General features: G+C 36.6%; 1 protein-coding gene across 2 annotated transcripts in view; it reads right to left on the reverse strand.

Moving 5' to 3' along the window:
* Positions 1–19,464: 19,464 nt before the first annotated feature.
* LOC134479989 (uncharacterized) overlaps positions 19,465–25,866 on the reverse strand; it is a 164,902-nt gene continuing 158,500 nt past the window's right edge. The window contains exons 4-5 of one of the 2 annotated variants that reach the window (XR_015627040.1): positions 23,025–23,261; positions 19,465–22,441 (exon numbers count right to left, since the gene is read on the reverse strand). Coding sequence is in view for 1 of the 2 variants with exons in the window: in XM_087563992.1 (XP_087420118.1) it covers positions 23,204–23,261 (58 nt within the window). In the remaining variant the exon portion in view is untranslated. The remainder of the gene's footprint in view (positions 22,442–23,024; positions 23,262–25,866) is intronic. The other variant, XM_087563992.1, reaches the window with a different exon arrangement.

A 25,866-nucleotide genomic window follows, 5' to 3' on the forward strand; every position in this document is an offset into this window, starting at 1 on the left:
GGTACGTGGAACCAGGCTTTGAAGATTTGAATTTTTATTATGAACTGAACTTTACTTCATGCTATGTGATGTTATGAAGGCTAATTTCTGTTTTTACTTTCAATTAGTCATGAAGATATTTCATTAATATTTTATTAATGATATTTTATTAATGATGTTATTAGGTATATATTTCATATTCTGTCTTTCCCCATGTTTTTACACAAATTTTATTTGTTTTTATTTCACATTTAGGTCCATGATTCATTTTGAGTTAATTTTTGCAGGTGGGTGCTCAGTGTCCCTGTGCCATTAGCTGAGATGAGTTTTGTTGCTGTCTAATATCGTTCTTGTTCCTTGGTAAAGTATTAATTTTCTATGTCTATATGGATGCGCTCCTGGGCCCCCTATCTGCTTCCATTTATATGTGGTCCCTGGTCTTGATTCCTATAATTTTCTACAAATTTTGGCTGGACATTATAAGTCCTCCAACATTTTTCTCCTATCCCTAGCATTAAGTATGCTATTCTGAGTCTTCTTTTGCTTCAACATAAAATTTTCTATGTTTTTATCAATACCCACAAATAATTTGCCAAAAAAGAGATTTAATATACAATTTTGATATAGATGACTCAGCATTAGTATTCCTAAAGCAATTTTAAGTATAAACAAGTACAATTTTATTTTGCAGAAGGAGAAAGTACTAAAATACAAATATTCTTTATCATTTTTTATTGAAGGAATTAATATACCTTTACAAGAAAGAAGTTTGCTTCTTGAATGTGAGCCTTTGAGAACAAAATTGCATTCCAGAAACCTCCACATGATAAATTGACTCTAGTTCACCAGCTTGGGGAAAAATTGCTGTGAGCATTATATGTATAAGAAATAAATTTATGAGTATTTACGCTATTAGTAATTGCTTTGTCCCCTGTGGCTGCATTCTTTTGCCAAATCCCATTTATTACAATAACTCCCACTGCTCTAAGTTTGTGAGGGAGTCTGTACTGAGAATAAAAGAAAGCCTTTGGGTGAATATCACTGCTCATTTGGCTTTAAAACAATATTATTTTTTGGGATTTCATTGCAAACTTAGTTATCTATTTGAATATATACACGTGTGTGTGTGTGTGTGTGTGTGTGTGTGTGTGTGTGTGTGTGATTTTTTTACATAAGGCATATTTTGAAGACCTAAATGTTCTTTCAGTTCTTGCAAGTCTCCTGGATGAACATCTAGTGGGTAGCTGTAATTAGGAAATGACAGTAATAGTCTAAATCACAGCCATCTTTAAGTTTTGCTTTTAAATGTTAGTTCCACACTAAAAGGTATATTCAATAGATTCACATTCTACAGTTTATGTGTTTATATTGCTATAGCATGATATTTTGGAAATACTGAAATGGAAATTAAATTGATATTAAAAGGGAAAGCTATTATATTCAAAACAAGAATTAACCTGAAAAAACAAGAGTGCTAGCTTAAAGTGAAGAGATAGTGGGTGTCCAATGTGGTGTGGTAGTATACTCCTTTATTCTTAGCACTTGTGAGGAAGAGGCTGGCAGCTAGATTTTTATCTTTCAAAAAAAGCAAAAGTGAGAGTGAGAGAGAAATTGATTATTTTGGAGCTCAGGAGGGAGAGTGAGAATGACTGATAATTTAACTATTGATATATGACATTATAGTCATATCTAGAATATCTAGACATATCTAGAATTCTATTTTCTTATGTGAAAAATAACAAAACCCATAAGTTATCTGTTTTAGATACTAACATTCTGGAAGACTTTACTAAAAGAATGTTAAATTACATGTCATTTTTGGAAACTTGCATTTTTAAAATAACAGACACATTGATAAAGAAGTGAGATTGATTTAACATTCTGAGAATTGTTGTTTTCTACTTTTAAATTTATTAATAAAATATTTACTTTAATATTTATGCATTATAAGTTGAGAAAGATGGAGGAATTTGAGTGCTTCAATCTAGTTGTATTAAAATGTTTATTACATAAGCCAAATTTCTTGATCTTGACCTTCGATGTGCATAATTGCATATGTATGTGTGTGTGCATGTGTAACTCTGTGTGTGTATCCCTGTAATAACACTTAATAAAACAAGCAATAGAGAGAACATAGAGCAGGGCTAGCAGAGATTTAATAGAGGGGAGGATTATTATAATTATTTTAGAATCTCAAAACAAGAAAACCACAAGCTTTGGTATATCAGGAAGTGGTGGAAGACTTGGAAAGAATTTTGGAGGAAGAAGGGTAAACATGACCAAAATACACTGTACAAAATTCTCAAAAAATTAAAATGAAAAAAGATTCAAATCAGGAAACCAACAAAGGGAATAACTTTTGAAATGTAAATAAAAAATATCCAATAAAAAATATTTCAAAACTAAAACCAAAACAAATCCTATAGAAATAATAACATGGAGATAAGAAAAAGAGACATAAATATAAAGTATACAATGTAATAAAATGGTAAAATGGAGTTGATTAGATGTTGTGAAAGAGTTTTTTTTTTGGGTGTAGTAGGATTAATTATTCAGCTGGGGAGGTAGCTCAATAGCAGAGTGGCTTCCAAATATGCAGGCAGTTTTCTGTTCCTACCCTAGAAGGATACATTTTTGAGAGAATGGAAACTTAAATCAGGTATGACTCAAATAGTACAACTGTTCAATTTCAGTATCATATATATATATATATATATATATAAAACATGGTTATTTTTTTCTATTTTCAATATGATAACAACAGTTAATATTTTCAAAGTTTTTATTCTAGATACTCTTGTTTTGGTCCCAATTTGAGTAAAATCCTTAGTATTTTCCATCTGTGGTTTGAGGATTGCTTGACTTCAGGCTTTTTTTTTTTTAAAGAAACACATCAAAGAAGTCTATGATCTCTCTAAATAATGCAAGAGCCTAAGAAATCTTCTAGACAGACAAAGAATGCTGGAGGTCAGTGGGGATAGAAATGTGAAGAGATAGTGGGTGTTCAATGATTTGTTGTCCAAATTTAAAATGCTAGAAAAAGGGTTCTAATCGTACATAAACAGAAAGTACTATTAATATTGGACTTTGAGATCCTGTTGTAAAGGATAGTAGTAACTTCAGAATGGAACTGAAATGTACCTCCTCTTCTACTCTAAATATTTTACCATGTCATTACAGCCTCTGTATCTCTGTTTATCCAGTCATACTACCAATCAATAGCACGGGAAGCTTTCCATCCACTTTAAAATGTCTCCTATTGACTTTTATCAAACAATGGTAAAATTTAAAGATAAACAATTTTGGACTTGCTTTATGTGGATATAAGGAGACATAAGAGGAAGTAAAACATACTTCATGAACGTTAACTGTGTTCAGTTTTGAATATCTACTCTGATTCAGTGACTTTCACTAATGCTGTAAGGGACAGAAAACACACATTCCTCAACTCAGCAACTATTCATCAAATAACTACTTTTATTAAGTGTTAATAAAGACATAAAACACAAAACATAAGCAATCATTGTTGAAGATTATATTTTATTTACAACCAATGCATCTGTGTGATACATTTAAGACTGGAAAACTATATAACAATGTAAACTATACAACTATAAAATAATGTAACTATAATCAATAATGAATAAATAATGCAAATCAGCATTCATGTTTGATATAAAATGCAAAACTTGACCAAAGCAACCATATCAGGTATTGCTCTTTATAGAAACAGCTCTCTGGATTGGTGGATGATGAATAGATAGATAACAAACAGCTAGTACCAAAGCATGTAGATAATAGGTAGATAAAGGTTAGGTACATAATAAATGATGAACAGAAAAGTGGCTAGATGATTCATATTCATAAATAGATGATAATTAGAGGAATGAAAGAATAGGAGATAGGCTGACACTGGATAGAGGAAAGATAAAAGAAAATTAGGGGGTAAATGACAGATGGTAGTAAAAATGTTGATTAATTTATGATAATTTATAAATATATGATTGAATAAATAGATCGGTAGCTAAATAGATAAAATGATAGGTAGATATATGATAGATAATATAGTTGATTCTAAATGGTCTGATTCTCTATCGTCATGAAATTTTGTGATTTTCTTTCTCAAACCTAAGAGTGTCAACTAGTCAGTGTTGTTGTTCTAGTGAGAATTTAAAAGTATACGAAGTAGGAAAACAAATAAATATAGCTTGTACTATGCATGCAGTAGAAAATCAAAGTATTTATCAGGCACAGGGAACAAGGTTTAAGAAAATCTCCCTTTGGTTTTACTTAGATCTCTAACAGATTGGATGAGGTACACATATACTATGTAGAAAAGTCTACTTGTTTTAATAATTCAAATATTATTGTTATCTAGAAATAACACAAGAACATTTAACCAAATATGAGATCACCACATAATTGGTAACATTTATACCCAAAATCATGCTCCACAAGGAAGGACTTAGAGACATTTAGGATGCATTATTGAAAATCTTCACCAGTCTGGAAGATAATTTGTGTCCCACCACTGTGACCTCAGAATTACTTGAAGTACCTAGCATAGCATAGCCTAATTATTAAAACAAAAACAAAAAGACATGATTCTGCACCAGAAGGATTTTTCTAAACTATAAAAACACTATCCTTTGGAGCTATATAAGGCAGGTATTGAAGAGACGAACTCTTAGCTAATGGTGAGTTGTTGGTAGTAAAGGGTTAAGCATTATAACCATTTTTCAACATCATTGGAGTAGGAACATACAAATGGCAATAATTTGGCTCACTAGTTATCTAGAGTGTGAGAACTTACAAGTTTTGATGATGGAAATGAGGAAGTCCAGGAAACAGGTGTAATGACACTTACAGTAATAAATTAAGTGTGGCAAATCACGATTTTGGAAAAATTACTCATTACACTGAGCACTATAAACAAATATTCCATCTCAGCTTTCAATACTTGGCTTGTTAACATACTATCCATGGTGTCAAAAGGCTAGGCATAATCTAACATCACAAGTTCCTAATAACTAAAGCAGAGATAGCCAGTGCCACTCTGGAATTCTCAGTGTTCTCATAGTGATGGAATAGTACAAGGGTTTGTACTATTCTCAACAAAATCTACTTGTGGTCAGTTGATAGATTTTTATCATCTCCATATTGGGAGGCAAAATTCATTCCAATGATCCATCTTTTCCCGAAAGACAAATTAACAGGATAGAATGTCTGCAGAATTCCAGAGATCCCCTCCTTTGAGTTCTTCTACAATTCATTATATAATTCTAGTAATTCTGGAATTAATTATGGTCATAGGACCTAACAACAAAAGGAATGTGACAATATCTACATTTCCAGAATCATAAAACTTGAAATCACAACTCAGGGGACATTCTTGTGATAACATTCTGTGGAATTTGTACTAAAATGAATGTCTTACTCTGGTTGTTAGGATTCAAGAGTGCATAGAGTGAAGGGAATGAACTACATATGAAATGACTCATGCTCCTCCTGGTTGCCATAAGAGAAAATAGACACAAGGCTGTTAGTGCCTTAAGACCATTTTAATTTCTTCAAGATAATAAGCAATGAACTCAACCAACAAAGTGACAGAGTTAACTAAATTAATTTTTATGAGGCAAGAGATAGTGTGTGACTATACCACAGGCATTCAGAAGAATCTGTCTTGGTGCTTCTGTGGCCCATTGACCCCCATTAAAAACAATATAAATAGTAAAATACTGATAATCCTATGCTAGTTAGAGTTGGCTGTTTTTGATTTTGTTTGGAGATTCCTTCAGACTAGGATCTTGAGGAGCCAGCCCTTAGTAGAAGTAACAAGGGGATGGAGAGGAATTTAGATAAGGAGTCACAATTTTGCCTGAGGAGATGCCTCAGAAATTCAAAATTACAAGGCATGTAAACAAATAAAACATTTTTCTTCGATATTTTTTGCAAGCAATAACTTCAAAAAACATGAAAACTGTACAGCAGACTAATGCCTCAGTAATAATGACTTTTAAGATCAGTAGTAAAATTATAATGAACTGAGAGTAACTCCATAAAACAAAAAGTGTAAGCATTCAGATAGCTTCAAGCTATTTTGGTTTTGCAGTTTTAAGCTTCTTGCCAAATTTTCCTATCTTTTTCCTTTTCCATTCTTTTATTATTGGATATTTTCTTTACTTACATTTCAAATGTTATCTATCCCCTTTCCCCATATTCCCTCTGGAGTCCCCCTATCTCTTCTCCCCTCCATCTTCCTCTATGAGAGTGCCCCCCCGCACCCACTCTCTCCCATCTCTCCCCTCCTTGGCATTCTCATACAAGGGGTGGGAATAATTGAGCCTTCACAGGGTCAAGGGCCTCTCCTCTCATTGATGCCTGATAAGGCTATCCTCTGCTTGTTGGGTCAGATTGGCTGATATTGTTCTTCTTCCAATGGGGTTGCATATTCCTTCAGCTCCTTCAGTCCTTTTACTAACTCCTCCACTGGGGGCCCCAATTTCAGTCCAATGGTTGGTTGAAAGCATATGACTCTATTTCTGAGGCTCTGGCAGAGCTTTGCAGGAAACAGCTATATCAGGTTCCTATCAGAATGTAATTCTTGGCATTCACAATATTGTCTGGGTTTGGTAAGAGTATATGAGATAGATCCCAGGGTGGGACAGTCTCTGGATGACTTTTCCCTCAGTCTTGACTCCACACCTTGCTGCCGTATTTCCTCCTGTGAATATTTCGTTCTGCCTTATAAGAAGGATTGAATCATCCACTCTTTGGTCTTCCACCTTCTTGAGCTTCATGTGGTCTGTAGATTGTATCTTGAGTAATCCTTACCTGTGAGTACATACCATGTATATTATTTTGTGATTGGGTTAGCTCACCCAAGATGAGATTTTATAGTTCCATACATTTGCCTATAAATTTCATGAAGTTATTGTTTTTAATAGCTGCATAGTACTCCATTGCATGAATATTTTCTATATCCATTTCTCTGTTGAATGACATCTGAGTTTTTTCTAGCTTCTGGCTACTATAAATAAAGGTGCTATAAACATAGTGGAGCATGTGTCCTTGTTATATTTTGGAGCATCTTTTGGATATATGCCCAGGAGGGTTATAGCTGGGACCTCAAGTAGTACTATGTCCAATTTTCTGAGGAACATCCAGACTGATTTGTAGAGTGATTGTACCAGTTTGCAATCTCACCAACAATGGAGAAATATTCCTCTTTCTCCACATCCTTTCCAGAATCTGTTGTCCCCTGAATTTTTGGTCTTACACTATTCTAACTGGAATAAAGTGGAATCTCAGAGTTGTTTTGATTTGCATTTCCCTGATGACTAAGGATGTTGAACATTTCTTTAGGTGCTTCTCAGCCATTTGAAATTTTGCAGTTGAGAATTTTTCTTTAGCTCTGTCCCCCATTTTTTAATAGGGTTATTTGATTTTCTAGAGTCTAACTTCTTGACTTCTGGCTTTCTTTGCTATAGAATTCTTTACAATTTTAATGGTCCTATCATCTTTCTAAGGTCTCTTTATTTCTTTACTATGTAATCTTTTCCTCCTTGATTTTATGTTGCTACCTAAATTTCATCATGGATCTTCATCATTATATTTCCTTATACAAGGAATTGTTTACTGTTTACTATGATTCATAAAATATTATTTTATCTCTGCATGCTTCATTAATTTTTCTAAATTATTACAAATAATATTTACATTTTAATATATAATTATATATAATATATAATATTCAACACATAATGAATTTTTATCTATAAAATTTTATAATTTTAAATTATAATTTAATACTAAAAATGTTTGTTTTATATTGTACTTTCTCTTGTAACTCAGCTAATATTTTAAAGATGTGTCCATGATATATACAAATCTCTTAGACCTGAAGGGCATTTTCTAGTCTCTAGGTTACTTCAATACATACCTGCTCACTTCAAGTTAAGGTTTCTTCTGCCATCACTGAAGCCTGCATTTCTCCCTGGTAGATTCTGAAACAGAATTTCTAATTCTAAACTCTAAGTATTAATTTGATGCATATATTTTATGATTGATTTAAGTAAGAAGTGACCAAAATTTTTTAAAGCAGTTTAAGCATTTATTGGTTGGTTCCTGCTTTTTAAAATTTATGTGTTATAAACCATTTGTAAAATCTATTTGTCTAAAATAATTTTTCTAAACAATTCATTTTTGAGATACAAAGGATTTAAAGATAAAGAAAATTAAAAATGTCCTTGTTTTAGTTAGTTTGTTATCTTTTATTATTATTTTTACATTCCTACCACAGTTTCCATACTCTCCTTTCTTCCCAGTACTCCCGTACTCCCTCCAATTTCCCTTGTGCCCCTTCTCATTACTTCTCAATTTCTATTCAGAAAAGGTCAGACCTCCTAAGATATCAACCAAACATGGTATGTTAAGTTGTAGTAAGACTAGGTACTTCCCCTCTTGAGAAAAATGTTCTTAAAAGCAAGAAGGAGAGCCAGAAAACCCTCTGTTCTCACTGTTAGGATTCTCACAAGAAGTCCAAACTATACAACTGTAACTTATATGGAGGGCTTAGAATGGTCTGAAGAAGGCTACCTATATTGTTGGTTCTATGAGTCCCTATGAGCCCTGGTTAGTTGATAATGTGGATTTTCTTATAGTTTTCTTGGCTATTGGCTCCAACGATCCTTTTTCTCTTTTTCTGCAATTTCACCAGCTCAGCCAAATATGTGGTTATGGGTTTCTACTTCTTATTTATATCACTTTCTAGACTGATCTTTTATGAGATGAATACTCTCTGATGAAAATTAGGCTATTTAACAATTTGAGTATAGCAGACTATCACTGCAAATCATTTAAATAACTTTTTTGTCTATTTTTCCAGTTGTGTTTCATTCTATCCTAGGTGTCTAGAAAATCCAGTTTCTGAATCCTGCACCTCCAAGTCATGTCAGAAGTGAGCTCCACCTTGTGGCAAAGGTTTCAGACTAGAACAGTCATCAGTTGTCCACAATTTCTGCACCTCTTTTACAAAAAACATCCTTTAAAAAAGAAAAATTGTAAGTTGAAGAATATATTGCTGTGTTGGTGTCCCAATTTTTCCCCTGAACATCTTGTATGCATTCAAAAAAATTTATAATTTTTAAGGTTCAACTCCTCACTAAATTATGCTACTGTCTTATTATATTCACTTCTTAGTTCTGTAGCTTTATCTTTTTAATTAAGATTTAAATTCATCTACATATTATTAGTGTGTACATTGTGTTATAATTGGGGTATGACTAAAAGTTTTTAATTGTCATATAGTAATAAATAATTCATTCAATCTGAATAACTAAAGAATTTTTAGTTGTACTATTACTTCAGCCATGTAATGTATGGGGACACTTTGCTCAACACCTGCTTTCAAAGGGGAAGGCAGTTTTCCACTGGTGACTGGTCTGGCGCTGCTTGTATTCATGTGCCAAATTGGGCTAAAGATCTGGTTGCCCCATGGTGAAAAATTTCCTCCTACACAGGCCTTTGTTGTGCACACCTTACTGCCCGTCCCCAGTTTAAAACTATTGGTTAAATAAAGCTAATAGCCAGTTACTGGCAGGAATTAGAGAGAGAGTGCTTGAGGTACCCAAGTTCAGGATCATAGGTAGGAAACACAGGGAGAGAGAGAGGAGAAAAGAGAAGGGGAGAAAGAGTACAGAGGATGAGAAAACAAGGAGAACAGAAAGTCTACATTAGATGTGATGGACTAGCAGCATGTGCCCAAGCAAAATGCCTGAAAAGCAGCCAGGACACCAGATTGCTGGAGTAGAAATAACTCACAAAATTTCCAACAGTAAGTATTCAGGAAGCATATTTTTCGAAGTAAGAGAGAAGTGTTAAAGAATTAGATTAGGGTTAGCCCCTAATAATTATGCAGAGCTTAGTAAACAAATAATAGTTTGAGTATCATTAATTTGAAGCTAGATGGAGATAAACATAGTTCATATAAATTTACAGTTTTCTTTATGTTCATAATGCAGACTAAGTACATTATATACACAAATGTGCAACTACAAGCTTTGAATACATTCTATGAGGCATATACAATAAGGAAGTGAACTAACAGCACACATCTCAGAATGTCTCTGTATATAAGCAATGCATAGCTATATTTAGAAATTTTGTTCTTACGTTTAAAATTTATGAATTACTGTTTTTTTTGTGTGTGTGTGTGTGTGAGTGAATTTGAGATCTAGAATGGTAGAATAATCCATGATTAGGGCAAACATGTACTAATGGAATTGAGAAGACATCACTGGATACTTAGAGAAAATTATTATTACTTACTTATGTTTTATTCATACTTTAATGTCATTGGAACCAGGAAGATACTAAGAGTAAAATTCATAATTACTAGAAGATTAAATTACTTCCTTGAAAATGTATTTCACATGAAAAGAAAAATAAAATAAATTGTGAATGAAATTAAGAATTTTTCTTGCAAAGCACTTTAATAAAAAGAGTGTGTCATAAATGTATGATGTTTGTGTGTGAAAGTACATGGTTGAGCATGTCACAGCCTTTGTGGAAGTCAGGAGATAATGTTTATTGTCAGTCCTATGCTTTATATTGTTTGGGACATGATCTAGTGTTTTTTTGTTGTTGGGTATGTCATAACTGTACCATATAAAGTCATCCTGCTGGTGATTCTTCTGTCACTGCCTCTCATTTTGTCTTCACTTCCCACTTTGTCTCCACTTACTATTTTGCCATAGACTCGATGGAAATATCCATATTTGTTTCGGTATTCTATTTTGGAGATCTATACTCCACTCCTCTGACTCTGCTCCATTTCCCTTACTGAGACATCTTCATAGAACTCTCATTCTATTGCCAAAATATCTTAAACAAATGTAAATCTAGGAAGACTTACTTCCCTATTTAATAGCAAAACATATAGAAGAAACTTCATAAAATATCTTTGAACTCTGACCAGAACTCATTTATCATATTTGAAATTTTGTATTTCATTGACATGCAAAAGAATTTGCTTCATTGTAACATTTAATAAATATATATGCATAATTACCTTCTTTATATATTTGCCCTTTAACACTATCATTTACACTTCTCTTCTCTTGACTGTCCTCTTCTTTCTTGCTTATGCTTTTATATAAGATTAATTAATATTAAATAATATTAATTTTACGAAAATGAGATTTATATTATTTTAATAGAATACCTCTAATTAATAATGAGCTGAATTTCGTTACAATTACTTGAAATAAGAGAAAGGTCCACAGAAGCCATGACATGCACACACAGAAGCATGCACTTTCGCACATAAACATCATTCATACCTACATGCATGCATACATACATACATACGTATAAAATGACATACTTAATTTGTGACATACACTAATTTATTAAAGTGCTTTGGAAGAAATATTCTCAATTTCATTCATAATTTATTTTATTTTCACATGAAATAAGTTTTCAATAGTGTAATTTAATCTTCTAGTAATTATGAATTTTACTTTTAGTATCTTCCTGGTTCCAATTGTATTGAAGTATCACTCATAAGTAATAATAATTTTCTTTAAACATCCGCTGATGTTTTTCAATTCCATTAGTACATGTTCGCCCTGATCATTGATTAATCTACCATCATACACCGTAAATTCACTGATAAACAAAGAAAATAGTCATGTATAAATATAGAATAAGAACAGATTCTTTCCTTTTTTCTTTTTCTTTTTTTTTTTGCTTTCTAAACTTTTTTATTGGATATTTTTATTTAAATTTCAAATGTTATTCCATTTCCATGTGTCCCTTCCATAAGCCCCCTATCCTATCCCCCTGTGTTGTTGTAAAATTTTAAAAGGGCTGTCTTTTACCCAGCTAGGTCTGTTACCACAGTGCCCCAAGATATCTGATCGATATCTTGCCAGAAGCATACATCCCAACTCCTTGGCGGCCCAGTGTCTCGGCCGCCACACACTCTCCCAAAGTCAAATCTCCACAATCCAATAACCTTTGATCCAATTAACAAAATATAATAGCCCACCTAAATATACAAAGCCCTGTACACACCCATCCCTTAAGAACATTCTTAATGGACTGGAGAGATGGCTCAGAGGTTAAGAGGACAGACTGCTCTTCCAGAGGTCCCGAGTTCAAATCCCAGCAACCACATGGTGGCTCACAACCATCTGTAATGAGATCTGATGCCCTCTTCTGGTGTCTGAAGACAGCTACAGTGTACTTAAATAAAAAGAACATTCTTAACAACCTGTAAAGGTACAGCATGGAATCTGAACGTCAGCCTCCATGTTCTCTCCTGGTGACTTCTCCTGCAGTCTCGTCTGGTCTCCTGTCCTTTCCATTCCAGTCTCCTCCTCTTCCTTCAGACTTTTTTACTGCCCATTCTTCCTTCTCGTCCAATGATAGGCCTCATTCTATCTTGTACCTGTCTCACCTGTATGACATCATCCCATACCCGCCTCCTTCTTCTATGAGGTATTCTCCCTCCCCAACTATCCCTTCTCACCTTGACATTCAGTGGGGGTCCAGCCTTGGCAGGATCAAGGGCTTCTCTGCCCCTTGGTGCCCAAGGCCATCCTCTGATACATATGCAGCTGGAACCATAGGTCTGTTCATGTGTATTTTGGAGTACTGGTTTACTTAGTCCCTGGGACCTCTGATTGGTTGATATTGTTGTTCTTACAGGGTTGCAAGCTCCTTCAGCTCCTTCAACCCTTTCTCTAACTCCTCCAATGGGGACCCTGTTCTCAGTTCAGTGGTTTGCTACTAGCATTCGCCTCTGGATTTGTTATGCTCTGGCTGAGCCTCTCAGGAGACAGCTACCTCCTGTCAGCATTCACTTCTTGGCTTCATCAATATTGTCCAGATATATACATACATACATACATACATACATACATACATACATACATACATATATGTATATGCATATATATATATATATATAGAGAGAGAGAGAGAGAGAGAGAGAGAGAGAGAAAGAGAGAGAGAGAGAGAGAGTATTCCAGGTGGGTAGGCTCTGAATTGTCATTTCTTCAGTCTCTGCTCCAAATTTTATCTCCATATTTTTGGTCTCCATATTTCCTCCTATTAATATTTTATTCCCCCTTTTAAGAAAAAAAAACAAAGCATCTGTGCTTTGATCATCCTTCTTCTTGAGTTTGATGTGGTCTGTGGATTATATTGGGTAATTCGAGCTATTGGGCTAATATCCACTTATCAGGGAGTGCATACCATTTGGGGACTTTTTGTGTGATTGGGTTACCTCACAAAGCATGACATTTTCTAGTTCTATTCATTTGCCTATGAATTTCACGAGTCAATGTTTTTCATAGCTGAGTAGTAGTCCATTGTGCATTTGTACCACTTTTTCTGGGACCATTCCACTGTTGAAGGGCATCTGGGTTCTTTCCAGCTTCTGACTATTATAAATAAGGCTTCTATGAACACCATGGAGCATGTGTCCTTGTTATATGTTGGAACATCATTTGGTGATATGTCTAGGTGTGGAATAGCTGGTCCTCAGATAGTAGTAGATCCAGTTTTCTGAGGAATCTGCAGGAAGATTTCCTGAGTGGTTGCAAACCCACCAACAGTGGAAGAGTGGAGAAAAAATTTCTAATTATTGCAATGCCTTGCATATCTATATATATATTCTGAGAAGTGTGATTTTAGATCACTTCCTTATTGTATATGCTTAACAGAAAGTGCACAAAAGTTATAGGTGACATTCGTGTATGTAATATACTTAGTCTTCATTATGAGCTTATAAAAATCTGTAAGTCTTCTTAATTTCTTAATATTAGAAGTGCTTACTTAAAAATTAAGAGCAATCTATTTTTTATAAAATTCCCTAGAATTCTTTTTGTACTTTAAAACTCTAGAATAACTGGTTTGAATAACTTATCTAACCTAATCGACATAGCAACTGCAGCAAGGGATCCAACCCTGCAGGCATATTTTTCACATACAGTGTCCATTCTTATAAATAATAATGCTGGAATAACCAGAACATATACAATATTGTAGAATTGCTACATCTCAAAGACAAGCTCTTGAGATATATATTGAAAACATGCATTCTTAGCTTCACTAATTCTACGCAACTTGATTTCATGTGGTGGCAAATTATCCAAGATTTTTTTGGGGGGGCGAGTTTGAAAATAAATATTGAAAAGTGATCCTAATATGATGTCACAATAAATTTTATCATATTGAATAAAGGATGTTTAATGATCATGTAAGAGATTGAAAAACTTGATTAAAACTAAAACGTAGAATGTAAAACAAGTAGAGTATCCAATACTATTAAAGCCATCTCCAGAATGTGTTAAATTATTCATCATTTATAACTTTAAATGATTTAACATTTATATCAATAAATACACAAGAGGTATAATCTGAGGTAAAAACTTGCTCTTTAATCATTCTTTTTTTTTTTTTTTGGTTCTTTTTTTCAGAGCTGGGGACCGAACCCAGGGCCTTGAGCTTCCTAGGTAAGCGCTCTACCACTGAGCTAAATCCCCAGCCCCCAGTCTAGTCATTCTTAACTATATCTATTTATAGGCTTGATCCTACAACTAACTTCCTAGGCCTTTAGAAATCTCATTCTACTGAGCTATTCTACCTTTCTCTTGAGTTCATCCTTAAAGGCTTTTTGAAGCAGAGAGGGGCCTTGGAGTGGGAAAAGTGAGAAATTTATATTAAAGGTCAAGCCAAGTCAGTAGGGGCTGGACCATTTCACTTTTAAGGTGGGGTAGCTCAAGGCCACCCAGTTAACTTAACCTAAGGTCATAGATCAAAGAACCCAAGACCTCTCTTCAGCAACTTGACTTAAAATAGTCAGAAACTTTCCACTTTTAATCATTCTTATCTGTGGAGGCTTCTAGAGGCACAGCCAAAGTACTTCTTTCCAGGATATACCTAAACATATCTGACACATGCAATATCTATTTAAGCTTTCATATTTTGCTAACATTTTTAACAATTGAGTTTCTATGTACAGTAATCAAATATCCTATAATAATCATTGGAACTAAGAATATCATATTTAATATGTTATTTCCTGGTGCTCATGCTTGTGCACCTGTTAAATGGCCGTTATAGCACCTAATAAGTATCCTTCTCTTGGGCATTCATAGTGAGAATCTCCTGTGTAAAGGATGACTAATTTCAGCATAGAGGCCTGTCAGAATTCTCATGTCAGATATTTCTATATTTTACAGTACAATTTAATAATATAGAAAACAGGAGGGATGACCCATCAGAGACATTCAGTCCATCCCTGTATTTCTACAAATCTGAAGAAAGCAGGGCAAATGAGGAGCCTTGTGTGTGGGAGTAGATTGGGGCTGAGGCCTGAAGATATTAAGGATCACTTTGTGCACCTTGACCACCCACTATATTGCCTCAGGACAGATTGCTTTGGCTGTGAATGCTTTTACACACAATAGGTCACAGCTGCTGTTTGGGCATTCTTCCATATCCACACATGTGCTGGCAGAGTTGCTCTGTGTGAACTCTAAGTGTGGCTGGCACAGGCTGCTTAAGGTTGTTTACTGCACTTGCCATCTTTCTGAGTCTCTGTGAATGGAAGAGGATCAGGCATTTTTATTAGCAGAGATCATAGAAACTTCGCATTCTTGGCATGAAAGATAGACCAGGCCTCAACCTGCATATAGGGGTTTTGAAAGAAAATGACTCAGTGACTATGTAAACACACATTACAAGTCAGATAGAAATAATCTCAGGGGGAAAACAAAGGATTTCACTTAATAAGCTTGAAATAATAGAAACTATAGAAAATTTATTAGCTTATGGACATGAACAATGTATGGAAAAGCAGTATATCGCTGAATAAATTAGGAAGAGTTCTTTTAGTTTTCTTTTTTTTTTATTATTAACTTGAGTATTTCTTATATACATTTCAAGTGTTATTCCCTTTCCCGGTTTCCGGGCAAACATCCCCCTCCCCCCTCCCCTTCCTTATGGGTGTCCCCCTCCCAACCCTCCCCCAATTGCCGCCCTCCCCCCATAGTCTAGTTCACTGGGGGTTCAGTCTTAGCAGGACCCAGGGCTTCCCCTTCCACTGGTGCTCTTACTAGGATATCCATTGCTACCTATGGGGTCAGAGTCCAGGGTCAGTCCATGTATAGTATTTAGGTAGTGGCTTAGTCCCTGGAAGCTCTGGTTGCTTGACATTGTTGTACTTTTGGGGTCTCGAGCCCCTTCAAGCTCTTCCAGTTCTTTCTCTGATTCCTTCAACGGGGGACCTATTCTCAGTTCAGTGGTTTGCTGCTGGCATTCGCCTCTGTATTTGCTGTATTCTGGCTGTGTCTCTCAGGAGCGATCTACATCCGGCACCTGTCGGTCTGCACTTCTTTGCTTCATCCATCTTGTCCAATTGGGTGGCTGTATATGTATGGGCCACCTGTGGGGCAGGCTCTGAATGGGTGTTCCTTCAGTCTCTGTTTTAATCTTTGCCTCTCCCTTCCCAGCCAAGGGTATTCTTTTTCCTCATTTAAAGAAGGAGTGAAGCATTCACATTTTGATCATCCGTCTTGAGTTTCATTTGTTCTAGGGATCTAGGGTAATTCAAGCATTTGAGCTAATAGCCATTTATCAATGAGTGCATACCATGTATGTCTTTCTGTGATTGGGTTAGCTCACTCAGGATGATATTTTCCAGTTCCAACCATTTGCCTACGAATTTCATAAACTCGTTGTTTTTGATAGCTGAGTAATATTCCATTGTGTAGATGTAACACATTTTCTGTATCCATTCCTCTTTTGAAGGGCATCTCGGTTCTTTCCATTTTCTGGCTATTATAAATAAGGCTGCGATGAACATAGTGGAGCACGTGTCTCTTTTATATGTTGAGGCATCTTTTGGGTATATGCCCAAGAGAGGTATAGCTGGATCCTCAGGCAGTTCAATGTCCAATTTTCTGAGGAACCTCCAGACTGATTTCCAGAATGGTTTTACCAGTCTGCAATCCCACCAACAATGGAGGAGTGTTCCTCTTTCTCCACATCTTCGCCAGCATCTGCTGTCCCCTGAGTTTTAGATCTTAGCCATTCTCACTGGTGTGAGGTGAAATCTCAGGGTTGTTTTGATTTGCATTTCCCTTATGACTAAAGATGTTGAACATTTCTTTAGGTGTTTCTCAGCCATTTGGCATTCCTCAGCTGTGAATTCTTTGTTTAGCTCTGAACCCCATTTTTTAATAGGGTTATTTGTTTCCCTGCGGTCTAACTTCTTGAGTTCTTTGTATATTTTGGATATAAGGCCTCTATCTGTTGTAGGATTGGTAAAGATCTTTTCCCAATCTGTTGGTTGCCGTTTTGTCCTAACCACAGTGTCCTTTGCCTTACAGAAGCTTTGCAGTTTTATGAGATCCCATTTCTCGATTCTTGATCTTAGAGCATAAGCCATTGTGTTTTGTTCAGGAAATTTTTTCCAGTGCCCATGTGTTCCAGATGCTTCCCTAGTTTTACTTCTATTAGTTTGAGTGTGTCTGGTTTGATGTGGAGGTCCTTGATCCACTTGGACTTAAGCTTTGTACAGGGTGATAAGCATGGGTCGATCTGCATTCTTCTACATGTTGCCCTCCAGTTGAACCAGCACCATTTGCTGAAAATGCTATCTTTTTTCCATTGGATGGTTTTGGCTCCTTTGTCAAAAATCAAGTGACCATAGGTGTGTGGGTTCATTTCTGGGTCTTCAATTCTATTCCATTGGTCTATCTGTCTGTCTCTGTACCAATACCATGCAGTTTTTATCACTATTGCTCTGTAATACTGCTTGAGTTCAGGGATAGTGATTGCCCCTGAAGTCCTTTTATTGTTGAGGATAGCTTTAGCTATCCTGGGTTTTTTGTTATTCCAGATGAATTTGCAAATTGTTCTGTCTAACTCTTTGAAGAATTGGATTGGTATTTTGATGGGGATTGCATTGAATCTGTAGATTGCTTTTGGTAAAATGGCCATTTTTACTAAATTAATCCTGCCAATCTATGAGCATGGGAGATCCTTCCATCTTCTGAGGTCTTCTTCAATTTCTTTCCTCAGTGTCTTGAAGTTCTTATTGTACAGATCTTTTACTTGCTTGGTTAAAGTCACACCGAGGTACTTTATATTATTTGGGTCTATTATGAAGGGTGTCGTTTCCCTATTTCTTTCTCGGCTTGTTTCTCTTTTGTATCGAGGAAGGCAACTGATTTATTTGAGTTAATTTTATACCCAGCCACTTTGCTGAAGTTGTTTATCAGCTTTAGTAGTTCTCTGGTGGAACTTTTGGGATCACTTAAATATACTATCATGTCATCTGCAAATAGTGATATTTTGACCTCTTCTTTTCCGATCTGTATCCCCTTGATCTCCTTTTGTTGTCTGATTGCTCTGGCTAGAACTTCAAGAACTATATTGAATAAGTAGGGAGAGAGTGGGCAGCCTTGTCTAGTCCCTTATTTTAGTGGGATTGCTTCAAGTTTCTCTCCATTTAGTTTAATGTTAGCAACTGGTTTGCTGTATATGGCTTTTACTATGTTTAGGTATGGGCCTTGAATTCCTATTCTTTCCAGGACATTTATCATGAAGGGGTGTTGCATTTTGTCAAATGCTTTCTCAGCATCTAATGAAATGATCATGTGGTTCTGTTCTTTCAGTTTGTTTATATAATGGATCACGTTGATGGTTTTCCGTGTATTAAACCATCCCTGCATGCCTGGGATGAAGCCTACTTGATCATGGTGGATGATTGTTTTGATGTGCTCTTGAATTCGGTTTGCCAGAATTTTATTGAGTATTTTTGCATCGATATTCATAAGGGAAATTGGTCTGAAGTTCTCTTTCTTTGTTGTGTCTTTGTGTGGTTTAGGTATAAGAGTAATTGTGGCTTCGTAGAAGGAATTCGGTAGTGCTCCATCTGTTTCAATTTTGTGGAATAGTTTGGATAATATTGGTATGAGGTCTTCTATGAAGGTTTGATAGAATTCTGCACTAAACCCGTCTGGACCTGGGTGCTTTTTGGTTGTGAGACCTTTAATGACTCTTCTATTTCCTTAGGAGTTATGGGGTGGTTTAACTGGTTTATCTGTTCCTGATTTAACTTAGATACCTGGTATCTGTCTAAGAAATTGTCCATTTCCTGAAGATTTTCAAGTTTTGTTGAATATAGGTTTTTATAGTAAGATCTGATGATTTTTTGAATTTCCTCTGAATCTGTAGTTATGTCTCCCTTTTCATTTCTGACTTTGTTAATTTGGACGCACTCTCTGTGTCCTCTCGTTAGTCTGGCTAAGGGTTTATCTATCTTGTTGATTTTCTCCAAGAACCAAATTTTGGTTCTGTTGATTCTTTCTATGTTCCTTTTTGTTTCTACTTGGTTGATTTCAGCTCTGAGTTTGATTATTTCCTGCCTTCTACTCCTCCTGGGTGTATTTGTTTCTTTTTGTTCTAGAGCTTTTAGGTGTGCTGTCAAGCTGCTGACATATGCTCTTTCCTGTTTCTTTCTGCAGGCACTCAGCGCTATGAGTTTTCCTCTTAGCACAGCTTTCATTGTGTCCCATAAGTTTGGGTATGTTGTATCTTCATTTTCATTAAATTCTAAAAAGTTTTTAATTTCTTTCTTTATTTCTTCCTTGACCAGGTTATCATTGAGTAGAGCATTGTTCAATTTCCACGTATATGTGGGCATTCTTCCCTTATTGTTATTGAAGACCAGTTTTAGGCCGTGGTGGTCCGATAGCACACATGGGATTATTTCTATCTTTCTGTACCTGTTGAGGCCCGTTTTTTGAACAATTATATGGTCAATTTTGGAGAAAGTACCATGAGGAGCTGAGAAGAAGGTATATCCTTTTGCTTTAGGATAGAATGTTCTATAAATATCCGTTAAGTCCATTTGGCTCATGACTTCTCTTAGTCTGTCGACATCACTGTTTAATTTCTGTTTCCATGATCTGTCCATTGATGAGAGTGGTGTGTTGAAATCTCCCACTATTATTGTGTGAGGTGCAATGTGTGCTTTGAGCTTTAGTAAGGTTTCTTTACGTATGTAGGTGCCCTTGTATTTGGGGCATAGATATTTAGGATTGAGAGTTCATCTTGGTGGATTTTTCCTTTGATGCATATGAAGTGTCCTTCCTTATCTTTTTTGATGACTTTTAGTTGGAAATTGATTTTATTTGATATTAGAATGGCTACTCCAGCTTGCTTCTTCTGACCATTTGCTTGGAAAGTTGTTTTCCAGCCTTTCACTCTGAGGTAGTGTCTGTCTTTGTCTCTGAGGTGTGCTTCCTGTAGGCAGCAGAATGCAGGGTCCTCGTTGTGTATCCAGTTTGTTAATCTATGTCTTTTTATTGGGGAGTTGAGGCCATTGATATTGAGAGATATTAAGGAATAGTGATTATTGCTTCCCGTTATATTCATATTTGGATGTGAGGTTATGTTTGTGTGCTTTCATTCTCTTTGTTTTGTTGCCAAGACGATTATTTTCTTGCTTCTTCTAGGGTATAGCTTGCCTCCTTATGTTGGGCTTTACCATTTATTATCCTTTGTAGTGCTGGATTTGTAGAAAGATATTGTGTAAATTTGGTTTTCTCATGGAATATCTTGGTTTCTCCATCAATGTTAATTGAGAGTTTTGCTGGATACAGTAACCTGGGCTGGCATTTGTGTTCTCTTAGGGTCTGTATGACATCTCTCCAGGATCTTCTGGCTTTCATAGTCTCTGGCGAAAAGTCTGGTGTGATTCTGATAGGTCTCCCTTTATATGTTACTTGACCTTTTTCCCTTACTGCTTTTAATATTCTTTCTTTATTTTGTGCGTTTGGTGTTTTGACAATTATGTGACGGGAGGTGTTTCTTTTCTGGTCCAATCTATTTGGAGTTCTGTAGGCTTCTTGTATGTCTATGGGTATCTCTTTTTTTAGGTTAGGGAAGTTTTCTTCTATGATTTTTGAAGATATTTACTGGTCCTTTGAGCTGGGGGTCTTCACTCTCTTCTATACCTATTATCCTTAGGTTTGATCTTCTCATTGAGTCCTGGATTTCCTGTATGTTTTGGACCAGTAGCTTTTTCCGCTTTACATTATCTTTGACAGTTGAGTCAATGATTTCTATGGAATCTTCTGCTCCTGCGATTCTCTCTTCCATCTCTTGTATTCTGTTGGTGAAGCTTGTATCTACAGCTCCTTGTCTCTTCTTTTGGTTTTCTATATCCAGGGTTGTTTCCATGTGTTCTTTCTTGATTGCTTCTATTTCCATTTTTAATTCCTTCAACTGTTTGATTGTGTTTTCCTGGAATTCTTTCAGGGATTTTTGTGTCTCCTCTCTATGGGCTTCTACTTGTTTATTTATGTTTTCCTGGAATTCTTTCAGGGATTTTTGTGTCTCCTCTCTATGGGCTTCTACTTGTTTATTTATGTTTTCCTGGAATTCTTTCAGGGATTTTTGCGATTCTTTCAGGAATTTTTGCGATTCCTCTCTGTAGGCTTCTACTTGTTCTCTAAGGGAGTTCTTCACGTCTTTCTTGAAGTCCTCCAGCATCATGATCAAAAATGATTTTGGACTAGATCTTGCTTTTCTGGTGTGTTTGGATATTCCATATTTGTTTTGATGGGAGAATTGGGTTCCGATGGTGCCATGTAGTCTTGGTTTCTGTTGCTTGGGTTCCTGCGCTTGCCTCTCGCCATCAGATTATCTCTAGTGTTACTTTGTTCTGCTATTTCTGACAGTGGCTAGACTGTCCTATAAGCCTGTGTGTCAGGAGTGCTGTAGACCTGTTTTCCTTTCTTTCAGTCAGTTATGGGGACAGAGTGTTCTGCTTTCCGGCGTGTAGTTTTTCCTCTCTACAGGTCTTCAGCTGTTCCTGTGGGCCTGTGTCTTGAGTTCACTAGGCAGCTTTCTTGCAGCAGAAAAGTTGGTCTTACCTGTGGTCCCAAGGCTCAAGTTCGCTCGTGGGGTGCTACCCACGGGCTCTCTGCAGCGGCAGCAACCAGGAAGACCTGTGCCGCCCCTTCCGGGAGCTTCAGTGCACCAGGGTTCCAGATGGTCTTTGGCTTTTTCCTCTGGCGTCCGAGATGTGTGTGCAGAGAGCAGTCTCTTCTGGTTTCCCAGGCGTGTCTGCCTCTCTGAAGGTTCAGCTCTCCCTCCCACGGGATTTGGGTGCAGAGAACTGTTTATCAGGTCTGTTTCCTTCTGGTTCTGGTGGTGTCTCAGGCACAGGGGTCCTGCCGCTCCTGGGCCCTCCCCCACGGGAGCCCAGAGGCCTTATACAGTTTCCTCTTGGGCCAGGGATGTGGGCAGGGGTGAGCAGTGTTGGTGGTCTCTTCCGCTCTGCAGCCTCAGGAGTGCCCACCTGACCAGGCGGTTGGGTCTCTCTCTCACAGGGTCTGGGGGCAGAGAGCTGCTGCGGGCCGGGCTTAGTTTTCTAGAAAGAAATAAAAAGTAAAAATATCCCTTACTAGAATATTATACAAAAAATCAAAAGCCTTTTAGAGTGTAATTTTGGAGTTGTCAGTTGTTGGCACTAAAAAGCCATAAAAGGACTGGAAGCATAGCTTATTGGATAAGAGTCCTTGTTACTCTTTCAGAGGAGTAGATTTCAAATCCCAGAACCTCTATGAAAGACTTACAATGGCATATAACTCCAACTCCAGGAGATCTGACACCTGCTTTTGGCACACACACTAAACCACACACATGTTCATATATAAAAAGTAATTCAAAGCCTTAAGATGGGATAAAAAGATTGCTTATTAGTTAAGAGTATACACTGTTATTTCAGATGACCCTAGTTAAAATCCCAACCCCATTTTGGAGCCTGCATAAATAACTGTAATTCCAAATCCAAAGGATAAAAACCCTCTTCTCATTGTAGTTACTACATGCACATAAACTACCACACACACACAAAGTTTAATTAAAAATAAATGACAATTTAAATACACACACACACACACACACACACACACACACACTCCTAAATACAACCTACTTAATTCATCTGTTACCTGTCTGTATGTTTTCCAGGCTAATAATTTGGTATTGGATAATCAATTGATGTTCTTGTTTCTAGTGAAGACAGATTCTGCTGATCTCAGCATTTCTTAGTTTCTTGTTCATTCTTCAGTATTGATACCTCTCAGATATTCATCGTCCACTTTGTCATGTATGATGTTGTTGTCATTGTTCACATTATGCACAAGAAATCATGTTGGGCAAGCTTCATGGGTAGATCTTCTGATATTCTGAAATGTGTATAACAACATTCATTGAAAGATAAAGAAAGACTATCATTATAAAAGTTAGGAAGTGTATATGTGGTGGTTTAGAGGTAGCAAGGGAAAGAAAATGTGACATAAATACATTAAAATATCAAACTATACAAAAATTGCTAAAAATGAAAATAAATGACTACAAGCATGGCTCAGCAGGTAAAAAAGCTCACTGGTTTCCTAGAGGATCTGGATTCAAATTGTAGCATCCTAATTGAGCTCACAACTTTCAGTGACTCTAGTCCCAGAGCTCCACAGGACACCAGGAGTGCATATGGTGCATTGACATATGTATATATACAGACAAATCCTCCACACATATAAAACAGATAAATACATAACGTAAAAAGAAGTAAAAGGCACTCAAACTGCAGGAATGCTGCAGTCCAGACTCCTCCCTGATGTGAAGGGAACCCGATCAAACAGCTCCCTGAACCCAAATCCCATGGGAGGGAGAACTAGACCTTCAGAGGGGCAGACACGCCTGGGAAGCCAGAGGAGACGACTCTCTGCCCACATTTCTGACTGCAAAGAAAAACGCCTAGCACTATCTGGGCCCACTGTGCACAGGGTACCAAGAGAAGGCTGGGCAGGAACTTCTGGTTGCTGCCCTCATGGAGAGCTGAAACCTGGCCCTGAGGAGCGACTTCAGGCCCAAGACCAGAGGTAAGACCAACTTTTCTGCTCCAAGTGACCTGCCTGGTGGTCTCAGGACACACGACCGCAGGAACACTTGAAGACCAGTAGACAGGAATAACTACACACCTAAAAGCAGAACATGCGCTTCCCATAACTGGCTGAAAGAAAACAAGAAAACAGCACTCCTGACACATAGGCTTATAGGACAGTCTAACTCTGTCAGAAATAGCAGAATAAAGTAACACCAGAGACAACGTGATGACACGAGTCAAGAGCAGGAACCCAAGCAACAGAAACCAAGACTACATGGCATCAACAGAGCCCAATTCTCCCACCAAAGCCAACACTGAATATCCAAACACACCAGAAAAGCAAGATCTAGATTTAAAACCTTCTTCAGTAATAAAATTAGTAATAGAAAATTTGAAAATAATGTTGAAAAAAAGAACAAAAGCAATCATATTTCTAAATAATATCAGGAAACTATGGTGTTGATATAAGTAACCCAAGAAGTAAATTAAAAGGAAAAGGTGAAAGAAGAGCTTTATAAGAACAAATTAAAAGATCAAATATCCTGGGCTGAAAAAAAATGGTCACCACTTAGCATGAATCAGAAACTGAGTAAGACTAAAACACTGCCTTCAATTGCTGAAGGAAAAATCTTACCTATCAATAAATCTAGGAATAGAAGACACTGGTAAAAAAAATTGAGTGGCTAAGTTCAAACTAATTTTCCCTTATGAACATGCATTGGGTACTGTGAGATATTTATGGAAAGTTATTTCAATATATATTTTTTCCTAGAAATGAAAACATGAATTTTAAAATGATGCTGCCATTGAAATGCTGGCTAAACAAGCCCCAGTTTTAGCTGAGAACTATTGTCAATTGATTTTCCTCAGTAGAGGAAGCATCGATTTTAGTTTAAGTATGTGGCCCTTGATAGAATTCCAGTGCTCCAGGGGATCATTCTACATCCACACATACTAAATGGACTCAAAGAGTTAACAAAGGAAACCTGAGGATGAGAGGGTGACTTGACAGAGAGGTACATCTGGCACAGCTTGGAGGCACAAAAATGATCAAAATGCATTGTATAAATATACAAAATTCTCAAAAATGAGTAAATATTTTCAAGTTATGGTAGATTAAAAAAGTCTTAGAGAATCAAAGCTTTGAACACATACCCACATACAATGTACGACAAGAAGAAGAAGACTCAAGTTTCTGTAGGAGTAAAATAAGTAAAAATTCTAGGAAAGATGTTTGAAGTACACCAACAAACACTTGCATTAAAATTTTTTTCTATTTCTTAATTTTATTTATTTTTTTCTTTTTTTTTATTATTAACTTGAGTATTTCTTATATACATTTCGAGTGATATTCCCTTTCCCGGTATCCGGGCAAACATCACTCTCCCCCCTCCCCTTCTTTATGGGTGTTCCCCTCCCAACCCTCCCCCCATTGCCGCCCTCCCCCACCAGTCTAGTTCACTGGGTGTTCAGTCTTAGCAGGACCCAGGGCTTCCCCTTCCACTGGTCCTCTTACTAGGATATTCATTGCTACCTATGAGGTCAGAGTCCAGGGTCAGTCCATGTATAGTCTTTAGTTAGTAGCTTAGTCCCTGGAAGCTCTGGTTGCTTGGCATTGTTGTACATATGGGGTCTCGAGCCCCTTCAAGCTCTTCCAGTTCTTTCTCTGATTCCTTCAACGGGGGTTCTATTCTCAGTTCAGTGGTTTGCTGCTGGTATTCGCCTCTGTATTTGCTGTATTCTGGCTGTGTCTCTCAGGAGCGATCTACATCCGGCTCCTGTTGGTCTGCACTTCTTTGCTTCATCCATCTTGTCTAATTGGGTGGCTGTATATGTATGGGCCACATATGGGGCAGGCTCTGAATGGGTGTTCCTTCAGTCTCTGTTTTAATCTTTGCCTCTCTCTT

Source organism: Rattus norvegicus, chromosome 8, assembly GCF_021556685.1.
Source record: "Rattus norvegicus strain SHRSP/BbbUtx chromosome 8, alternate assembly SHRSP_T2T, whole genome shotgun sequence".
NCBI classification, from domain to species: Eukaryota; Metazoa; Chordata; class Mammalia; order Rodentia; family Muridae; genus Rattus; species Rattus norvegicus.